This window comes from Protobothrops mucrosquamatus, unplaced genomic scaffold (genome assembly GCF_001527695.2).
Source record: "Protobothrops mucrosquamatus isolate PMUCROS unplaced genomic scaffold, P.Mucros_1.0 scaffold2518, whole genome shotgun sequence".
Classification (NCBI taxonomy): domain Eukaryota; kingdom Metazoa; phylum Chordata; class Lepidosauria; order Squamata; family Viperidae; genus Protobothrops; species Protobothrops mucrosquamatus.
Window position 1 is genome coordinate 148,912 of NW_015388582.1, and position 11,080 is coordinate 159,991.

Genomic DNA, 11,080 nt, shown 5'->3' on the forward strand with positions numbered 1-11,080 from the left:
AACACCCCACTAGGAAAGCTCTCAGTTTTTCCCTTTTCATTTCCCTTTTCATTTCCCTTTTTGCTGCGTACCTCTGGGGGTTCCACACCCCGTCATTGAGGGCGGCCCTCAAGGTTGTACTGGGCCATGCCTGCGCGAGGGGGGAATCGCGCAGGGCCAGCAGCTCCGACCTGGAGTAAGCTCCTATCGTGAACAAAACTGTCCAACAACAGAGAGTCCAACACAGAAAAAACACGGGGGGGGGGAAACAAGTCCTCATAATGTCCAGTTCCCATTCCAAGACCTGAAGTAGATGGGGAGACGACCAGCCGCTACAGTTAAGTCCACGGCTGAATTCTTCGGGCCGGATCCTCCACCGGGCTGCCGGGCCACCGAAACATGGCCTCCGCCCTCGCCGGATCCACCGCCGAGCCCACAGGCCGAGTCCGTAGGCTGGATCCTCCACCGGGCCGCCAGGCCGCCGGGCTTCGGCCTCCGCCCTCGCCGAGCCCGCAGGCCGAACCGCCGGCCGAGTCCGAGACCATCACGGCCTCCAAATCCGCCGGACTGCGGCCTCCGCTCTCGTCGAGCCGCGGGCCGAATTGCTGGCCGGATCCGCACCCGTCGGGGGCCTCCAAATCCGCCAGACTGCGGCCTCCGCTCTCGCTGAGCCGCAGGCCGGGTTGCCAGCTGGATCCGCATCAGGGGCCTCCGCATCCGTCACGGCCTCCGAATCCAAATCGAATCCGTCGCAGGCCTCCGCTGTTATCGAGGCCGCGGGCCGAGTCCGGACCAGGTCTTCCGCCGGACTGAATCCAGGGCCGAATCCAGGCCAGATCTTCCGCCGGGCTCCGGCCATTCGTCCCTTCAGTATCCTCGCCGGGCCGAGTCCTCTGCTCGGTGCCACCACCCACCCAGCCAGGGTGGGGAGTCACACGGCAGGCACCAGGTTGCCGGCGAGCTCAGCTCTCCGAATTGGGTCGCGGTGAAGCCCTCGACCCTCGGGAAGCCCCCCCATTTTCTGCCGAGGACTCCCGGACTTACGGAGCCACTCCCGGTAGGTCCGCCATGTCGCACAGCCAGTTCAGTTCATGCTTCCCCCTTCCTGCCTGCCGCGCCAGACTCACTTACCTTGAAAAGATCTGTCTCCTCTCTGCCATGGTTTCTGCCTTTGAGGGAGAGGAGAGTCAATGGAAGCTCCTGGGTGCCCATAATATCATGCAAGTTCAGGCACCCATCCTCTTTTGCAGAGAATGGGAGCCTGAACTCTGGTGGTGTTTGCGGTGCCTATCTCCTGCTCCCACCCCCAACTCCTTTCCGCCACTGCTGGAACAATTTTCACCAGGATGGAGACAGAGAGAATGGAAGCTCTTATCTGCATGCAAATGCGTGCTTAGAAGCTCCATATGCCTGGAATGGGGCACATGAGAAACGGAGTCTTCTGCTCCGTTTCTAAGCGCGCATTGGCAGCCACGCGGAGTTTGCAGTCTCTGTCAGGTCTCCGTTCGGATAAAAAGTGTTTCAGCGCTTGTGGAGTGCTTCAAAACGCAGGGATTTGCTGTGTTTTGAAGCGTTCCATAGGTGCTGAAACACTTTTTATCTGAATGGAAACCTGAAAGAGACTACAAGCTCTGTATGCCTGGAATGGGGCGCTTGAGAAACGGAGACTTCTGCTCCGTTTCTAAACGCACATTGGCAGCCACACAGAGCTTCCAGTCTCTGTCAGGTTTCTGTTTGGATAAAAAGTGTTTCAGCACCTATGGAACGCTTCAAAATTGTGTTGTCACAATTGAAGTTGCACATTGCAATATACGAAGTTTGTAAAAATGCACATTATGAACCACATCAGCATTTGAATACTCAACTGTAATTTGATTTGAGCTCATGTACTCCCTTCTCTTCTTCTTGGTTGGTCATTGAAGAGATGATTGAATGCTTCTGCTTCTGGTGGGGTTTTTTTTGGGTTTTTTTTTGTAACTAGCCACAATTTATATTTGTACTGTACAAACCAGGCTTGTCTGGGCAAGCCAACTTTAGATTGTAATTTACAATTCTGAACTTGGGGATAAAAGTTAGTTTCAGAGCTAATTAAAAGTCCTAATTATTCAAAAGCAATGGTGGCTTTAAATCAGAAGTATACACTTTTCATCTTTTTGTGACCATCAAGAAGAGAAGGCGAGCAGCCAGGCTCATGTACTGTGTCTATTTACATACAACTTTATAACATCTTTTAAAGGTAGCAACTTTGACTGTACACATTAGCTCTTTTGAACTTTTGAAACCACATATGTACATGAACGCAACAAATTCAGTTTTTGTGGATTTGTAACTTTTTTGAAATGCGTTTTTCTGGATTTTTTTGTTGTTATTCTGTCTCTCACTGCTAAAATAAACCTACCATTACAATTATAGACTGATCATTTCTTTGTCAGTGGACAAATGTACAAAATCAGCAGGGGATCAAATACTTTTTTCCGTCATTGTATATATTTATGCTGACTAGTTTTTATATTCAATCCCACTATTAAAAAATTAATAAAAGTTGAAGTTTCATTAGCCTGATGTTCCTAATTATTTCTGATAGTATATTCAATTTATACATAGTGATTCATAACTTTGTTTAAATACATTTTGCACAGAATTGTTTTCAACTACTGTAAATCCTGAGGAAAGGAAAACTTGAGGTAGCCCTTATAAATGGAAATATTTGTGTAATGTTTTTGTCTTGTTTTACGAGCCAGAATTTACTTCTTCAGTAAGTATGTTCTGTAATAAAATCATTCTGTCTTGACAACTTTTCATCTATGTTGATCTTCATTAAAAATGACTATTTGAACAAGCATATTAAGATTTTGTTCATGCAACTGATTGCAGTGCTACTTTGACTGTTATCTAATACAGGTAGTCCTTGACTTACGACCATAATTGGAACCAGAATTTCCATAGCTAAGCAAGGTGGTTTTTAAGTGAGTTATACCCAATTTTACAACTTTTTTGCTATGGTTGTTATGCAAATCAGTGCAGTTGTTAAATGAATCATGCTATCGTTAAGCAAATCAGGATTCCTCTATTGACTTTGCTTGTTGAAGCTGGCTAGGAAATGTCGTAAATACATGCTAGTTGCCCCATGACCATGAGGATGCTGTGATGGTTGTAAGTGTGAGGACTGGTCGTAAGTCACTTTTTTCAGTACCTTTGAGACTTTGAACAATCACTAAACGGTTGTAAGGCAAGGACTACCTTTATGGTCTGAGCACTCTCCTTTCTGTATTTAGAGTAAAGAAATGATAGGGTAAACAGTTTGGGGTTCCTTTAATACAGGGGTGTCAAACTGCCGGCCCACGGGCCGGATGCGTCATACCAAAACTGCGCCCACCCCATTGCCAGCAATGGGAAAAAAGTCGCGACACGTCACGTGACATTGCGAGTTTGACACCCCTGCTTTAATACAACCATCCCCAACATGATACCCTTCAGATGGGCTGTGAATGCAGCTTCCAAAATTCCAAGCCTGTGTGTCTGAATGTCACATTTAGAAATTTTGAGAGTTGCAGTTCCAGCTATGCTGAATGATTAGGATCTGAGAAAGCTGATTTAGCAGGTGATTTTTTTTTTAAAAAAAAACATGCTGATTATCCCATCAGCATTTAGCAGGTTTGTTATGGTATTGGACTGTATCCTATTTACAAAAATCAAAGAAATCAGTAGTATGCAATTTAGTCTTCACTAGCAGAAATCCTGTTGGCTTCAGTGGGTTAAATCTAAATATAACTAAATCTGTATCCAACCCTTTGTATTCATAGGAATGTTAATTAGGAACCAAGGGTATTGAAATAATGGTTCAGCATCTTATAAACTTATAGTAGTAACTGCTGATGCAGACAGTATTAGTGACTGCTTCTTTAACCTAGGTTATTTTTTTAATTTAGAGATTATATGAACCAGAAAGTAATCAGATGAAAACAAAGGTACACTTCACAGTGCATGCTAGCAGAATTTAGGCAATTGTATTTTAATTCTTTATTGAACAAAAGGATGGGTGACAAAATGACTGACATAGAGAATTAATAGTCAAGTTAATTATGTTGTGTCATAGGGTGCCAACCAAAATCAGTCCTCTATTTCTCTTTGACTCATTTTGGAGAATAAAAGGTTCCTTTTTCCTCCCCACACATTATTTATCTGAAGGAGATGAATAGTTATATTGAGGGGTCCTTGGTGCTCTCTGAGCTTGTTTTCTTGCAGACATTTCATTACCCTAACTAGGTAACATCATCAGTGCTAGTAAGGAGTGCTGTTTGCTGTCAGTTTATACTCTGGTGTCTTGCCTGTCTCTGTGGGTGGGGATGGTCTTAGGGATTCTTTGGTTGGGCTGTTTACTAATGGCTCTTTGGCAGTTTCTTGATTGGGGTATTGCTTACTTGATTGTTGGTCTGAAGTTGACCTTGGAGTTAATGCTATGTTGATTCCATGTGGTTGTAGTAGTCTATTTATGGTTTCTGAGATGTTCTTGATGTATGGCAGTGTAATTCTTTTTAGGATTTGTGTTGGTTATGCTGTATTGGGTTGAGTGGTCAGGGACTTTTTTGTTTTTTAAACAAGTTTTATTAATTTTTCAAATTTTAACATCCAGATACTTAGGAAGCAGCATGGTGCTAGGGAAATCAGTCAATAACAAAATCATTCATATATATCTCAGGTTACATCAATAACATTCCCTCACTGTTTCCCACAAATATTATATCATATTCATGTTAATAAGTTTCTAACTAGGCTCAATCAATCAGTACATTTATCAATAGTATTTTACTTATATATATCCAAGTCCTGTTTAGGGGTTTTATTTAATTCCAATTTATATATTCCAATTTAGCCTTTTATAACCAATGTTTAAACTTCGGATAACCTTGATTTCCCTCATTTTATTATAATATAATTAACATGACTAAAATACACATATTATTCCAAAATTTACCTTCTTTATAGACAAATATATTCTGATTCTCATTCTAATAACTCCTCCTTTAATAACAAAATATCTTTCATTATCACAAATCTATTTCCATATAACAATTAAAGTTATAATCTAACAGTTAATTTTAACTCCCATTATAAATCTAAGTGCTAAATATTAAAAAAAACTTTATCTCTAAAACACTGCTTTACCCATTAAGTAGATTTCTAAATCCCATTTTTAAATCTAACTCTGGCTTTCCTTTTGTGCCAAGTAGGTTTCCATGCCAGTGCCTCTAAAACCTCGGATGTATCTCCCGTCATTCCTACACCTGTTGTTTGAATCAAGGGAGAACGTCCAGTTATCAGTCTTTCAAAAGAACTGGCCCCTTTGTAATTGTTAAGTTGTTGCCCTAATAATTCAAATCTCCATGTTTGGTTTAGGGTATTTATAGTCGGTTCAGTAGTCTGGTCCTCTTCTTCTTCTTGCGATTTCATCTGAGTAGAATAGAGAGTCATATCCAGTGTTGTTGTTATTTGGTTATCTAAAATGTCTAAGTTCTCTGCTTTTAGAGTTACAGGTGCTGTAGTTAAAGTCAGTGATTGAACATCAAAGTTCTCAGCCACTTGTGCATGTTGTATGAAATCTTCTTTAATGTTAAATTGTTCATCTTCTGTTATTTTTTGGGTTATAGGTTGATCACTTTGAGTCTGAGGTTCAATTTGTAGTTTTGTAAAAATGTCTTTGGCTTTCACTCCTGAAATAATTAGCTCTGTTGCTTCACGGATTTTTTCAAGGATAAGTTTGTAATTAAGTTGTGGATAGGATTCATCCATTTCCATGGTGATTAAAGATAGTCCTTTAGTGGAGGCTATGTTTAGTAAGACTCAGCTATTGTCCACCTCCACAATTTGTAGGAATTATTGTCACCACAGCTGTTTCTACGTCTTATCTTTTTTGATAGTATGAAGGACAAATCAAAGTAGTCAACAAGCACAATTGAAAAAAGAAATTCCAGTTGCTATGCCAAATCTTGCCACAAGATGTCCCCAGCAGACCACAAAATCTTTTCCCAAATGCCGAATAGCCTCTTATTCAGTTAAAACACACAAAAAAGCCGATATTTTGCAAAGTTAATAGTTAAAGAAGTTAAAAAAGATGCTAAGTCTCTATAATAAAAAGTTTTGGGCCCCCAAGGTATCCACAAAACAAAGATCCCATTATTTGGTTGTTGAAGTTAGTAGTTCTTTCCTTTTCTTTCCAAGCTGTAAAATCCCATGTATGCAAACGCCACTGAATTGAGAGCGGGGAAACGAATTTCAAAAGGCTTTCACAGGAAGGTAATTAGGGAAACAGAGAGGTAAAAAAGGATCTCACCCAAATCCTCCACTCCTGCTTCATATGCTTAGCTGTTATTGGGACTTTTGGCTGGTGCGACTAGGTGATCGGCCATGTTAATGGCCGATCTTTTCTTCGTCGGTCCTAGGGAGCTGCCTCGGATCAAACGGAAGGGCTGCTGCCCTTCCGCGATCTTGCGAGGGTCCTCCCCAATGGTGGTCGCCCCTCCAGGGCGACTTTCAACCCTTTCCAGGGTCTTCCGACGAAGGGAAACCAGACGGCAGGGAGAAGCTTCCTTCCGCGCGTCCAAAGGCGTCGCATCCGGAACCGGAAGTCGAGTGGTCAGGGACTTTTTGATGAAGTTGCATGGGTATCCATTTTGTTGGAATGTGTTGTATAGATGCTCCATCTCCTTTTTCTGCTGTACTTTATAATTTATTTAAATTAGCCATTCACAGATTGTCTTACACCTGGATTATTTTTTCACTAAATCAATTTGACTGAAATATTTAAGTTAAATATAAGTGAAGCTAAAGGCTTTGTACCACAGAATTTGAGGTACTATAACTACCATTTTCTTTGCATCTGTGAAGAAAACAGTCCATTTGGAGGACTGTAAAAGTATCCTAATTCTTGCATCCATCTATCATAAAATGTATAAATCCTTAGAATTAAATCCAAAGAGCATTGCTTCCAAGTTACCTTGACTCTGAAATGTTGGGACACCAGCAGTAATCTCTAGCATGCTAAGGGAAACCATGCGCTCTGTGAATGCAAGAAACCCAGTTCTATATGCACATTTTTGTGTACTCATCCAGAAGATTTTTAGACATTTCCTGCATCACAAACACACAGAAGAGGAGCAGCTGTTGTTCAAATCATGAATTCAATTTTCAGTTGTCATCTTGAAAGAACTTGAGAATGATCTGCAGGTATTTCAACTTGGTTCTGTTAGGCCTACTTTGAATGTTTTCAGCATTTTCTCACATGTTCCTTTAAAACTTGGTCTTTTCCCCCATTTTCTTTGTTTCCATTTTAACTTATATAAGCAAGTTAATGGATATATGGAAAACTGAAAAATTTGAATCAGCAGCATCCAAGGGGAACGGTCAAAAATTAAGGTGATGTTTGCAGCAGCATTTTCAAACCTCTCTTCAACACCTCCATAGCTCCCCCCCCCAGTTCTCTAATAAAAATACAGCCTCAGAATGGATTTTGATATTTTTGAGACCATCTTAGTTTTAAATATGGAATTGTAGTGATCGTTTAAGTTGAGAGAATGTGGTAGAATTTCTCATAGTACCTAAGTGAGCACATGGACATCAGAGTCTGCATTCAGATGGATTGATTTGCAAATTAAGTACAAGCCTCGTGGCTTCTACGTACTTTAACTCAACTTTTTACAACAGTTGGTGAGAGGAAATTATTCCAAACACTGATGTTCTTTCAAGAGCATATTTCTTTTCCTTTTTTGTCTTCTATAGAGTTTACAGATGTTGCCTCAACAACGAAAGGCCATTGCAAAATTTAAAGAGCCTGCTGATGCTTTAAAATTTCAACAGAGGTTTCACAGGTAAGTGTTACGCATATGTTTTCTCATATATGAACTATTTTACTCTTCCTCAACATTTCTCAATGTTAGATGTCTTTTATTACAATCCCATTGTCCCTAACCAATCTGGTGAAAAAGACAAAAGTTATAGCTCAATACAGCAATTGGGAAAACTATAAATTCTTTACAGCCAATTCACTTTACAAAGACCTTTTATCTTCTTGAGATTGGAGAACTGTTTAGAGCTGATTCAACTGTAGCAGTGATAGTTGATCAGGCTGAAAGCAAGCCTTGTATCCGTGTTCAATTTTTGTTTCTCTATGTCTTAATACACTTTTTTTCAACATTTATATCTGTCTTTAAGCTACAGTTTTCCATGGCATCAGGAACAAATGTCATTTTATGTGCAGTGTATAAATCAGGATATCAAATTGTTTTGTATCATGATTTGTAAGCAGAATGTAAAGTTGATTCAAATTCTGGATGTTATAGTTTAACAAGCCAATGCCTCCGTGAAAAAGTTGGGTGCTTGACTAAACTGGGTCCAGGATATTTGAAGAACTGTCTTTCCCCAATGGGACTGGCCTGCCCCACACATTCTGGCAGAAGAGGCCTACTGTGGACCTCATCAGCCAAGGAATTTCAGCTGGTGGGGTCTAGGAGAAGAGCCTTTTATGTCGTGGCCCCCACCCTTTGGAACATCCTGCTGCTGGAGGTGAGGTCTGGGCCTTAAGACCTGGCTCTGCTAGTTGGTGTGGGGCCCTGTTGGAGACACTTTAGGCTGGACATGGCTGGTGCAGTGATATAAGAGGGCACCACCCCCGTTCTGCATGAGTCCTTGGGGTTTTTAGTCTAATTTTAACTGTTCCTATATTTATAATTGATTTACAGATCTATTTTTATTGCATTGTAAGCCACCCAGAGTCACTTTGGATAGTGAGATGGGCGGCATATAAATTTAATGAATGAATGAATGAATAAATAAATCTGTCACTGAAACAACCTAGACTTTTCATAGTTTGAAGCACTTGCTTATGAAACATGGCTGCATCTGAACCAAGCCTAAAATTGCATGAGAGCGTGTAACTAAACAAGTTCCTTAATGCATTAAAAAAATACAGCTGCCTTAAATCATTGTGTGTTCATCTTTTTTTCCAGGCACATGATAGATCTCTCCCATATCAATGTGGCACTGATAGTGGAGTGACCCACTGAGCATAAGTTGTCTTAAAATAAAGCAAGTTATGGAGGAAGTCAGAAGGGTAGAATCTTCCTGTAATTTCTGGTGCCAGCTTTGCAGACTCCTTCTGAAACTTCAAATTATTTTGCGACAGCTGCTGACAGCAACCGCCTTGCTACAAATGAAGTTTGATTTCAAGATTGAAAAAGATTTGTATCGAACATACATAATTACAGATCTCATGTATGAATAGTGTACATGGATGTTTTCAGGCAATTACTATGTGATCACAATGACTTGGAACAAAAGAACATTGACTCTTGAAAAGTTTTTTATGTTTTTTTCTTATAAAAGAATATTTGATAATGGTTGCTCTTATCTTCAGTGTGAGGTGTTGAAATCAGAATACACCCATTATCTAGTGTTTGTAGCTAAGCATATAATATAGAATAAAAGTTGGTCTATGTAATTTGTGGATTTTTTTTATTTTTTTATTTTTTTCCCAAGAGGCTCTGAAGCTCATTCTTGAAAGCTCTTATTTCTAGTAAGGTGAATGTAGTTTGTTGTGCATAGAAGTCCCTCTCAGTGTTCCCAGCATTATTTCTTACCAACCCTATTTTGGACAAATAGTCTCACCAATTTGATGTCCTTATGTATGAAGGATGCTTGTATTCAGACTTCAGAATCTTGGATCGACACATTTTTAGCCTTCTCTTGTGCTTTCTTAGAGTGCTTGAATGGGCAGGAACTAACTGAAAGCTGCTGCTGGTGAGAATGTTTACATATTCAGGTCCAGGAAATCCATTTGGGTTAGGCTTGTTGGGAAGTGAGTCACTGGTGTTAAGCTTCATATTTTAATTTATTTTTTGTGTAATAATTGGCAGTAATGTTTGATAACGGTAGAGTCTGCCAAATTGTACTCTAGCACTGTTCCCACGTCACCTAGTGAATTATGAGGACATTTCCTGTGTAAGATGTGGACTGTTCTGAAAATATGTGCAGACTTTATGGAAGTTGTTTTTATATTAAATAAACTCTTTCCTCCAAAGAAAGGCGCTTGTGACAATGTTCCCTGCTTCCTTTAGTTAGTGAGAGTTTACTACTCTTAGAAATCTATTCAATGGTTATGAATAGAAATCTATTCAATGGCCATTAAACATAGTCAGAGCTGATAAGGATTATAACTTAGACAGTGAGTTTGAGCATATAGAAAAATATAGTCAAAGAATGTTCTCTCAGGACTGCAGGTTATATGACATTGAGAAGTAGTGATGTTTCTTTTCTAATTATTCAAAATATTCTGAACAGATGAAGGCTTTTAAAACTGTTCCCAGTTAAAGAGAAGATGTGGGAATTGGCTATAAGCAATCAAGGTATAACAATACATCATGTCTTCTAAAGGCAAAGCTGTTTTTTCCCCCTCCACTGGTGGTACCACAGCTATAGAATCTTTGGTATAATATAGGGTATGAAGATATGTTAAAGACGTTTTATCGACTAGCTAGAAAAAAAGTCTTCATCTTGCGGAGTATCCTACCTTGAATTTGACCATACCATAGAGGTGAGTTTTGCTGTCCTTTATTATTTACATCTCTTAATTTGTGTTTGTTAAGAAAACTGGGATTTTAGTTTATGGTGCAATTTAGGCTAGCTTTTCTCTGCTTAGAATTGTGTTAAAAACTAACAGTCCCTCAGGATCAAAAGAGAGAGACTATCATACCTTTGCCCATCTCAGGGCATGTTACAGTCTTTCCACAAAACTAAGATTGCAGTTTAGGACTTAACATGTAAAGTAATATTCTTTAAAAAATATGTCTTCACTGCACAGCTCAGATACAGTTTCTCCATAACAAACAAGCACAATACCCAGATAGTTCTGAAAACAGAACTGAATTTGAAACTGAATTTACTACGCAGTAAAGAGCTGGGCTCAGTCATTGGCAAGGCTGCATCACTTTGGCAGGATTAAATGCAACAATGCCTGCCAGAAGAGGGGATTTTATAATGTCCCACCTCTACATCACATTTGAGGTCAGAGGAAACTTTTATTTATTGCAACGCCTGGACTGTTGCAACG

General features: G+C 40.1%; 1 protein-coding gene across 1 annotated transcript in view; it reads left to right on the top strand.

Annotated features, from left to right (window-relative positions):
• Window positions 1-10,420, top strand: part of LOC107295831 (RNA-binding protein 33) — a 112,504-nt gene extending 102,084 nt beyond the window's left edge. Inside the window, exons 11-12 of the mRNA XM_029285922.1 lie at window positions 7,756-7,844; window positions 8,982-10,420. Of these exons, the coding sequence (XP_029141755.1) occupies window positions 7,756-7,844; window positions 8,982-9,030 (138 nt within the window). The 3' untranslated portion in view covers window positions 9,031-10,420. The remainder of the gene's footprint in view (window positions 1-7,755; window positions 7,845-8,981) is intronic.
• Window positions 10,421-11,080: the final 660 nt, after the last annotated feature.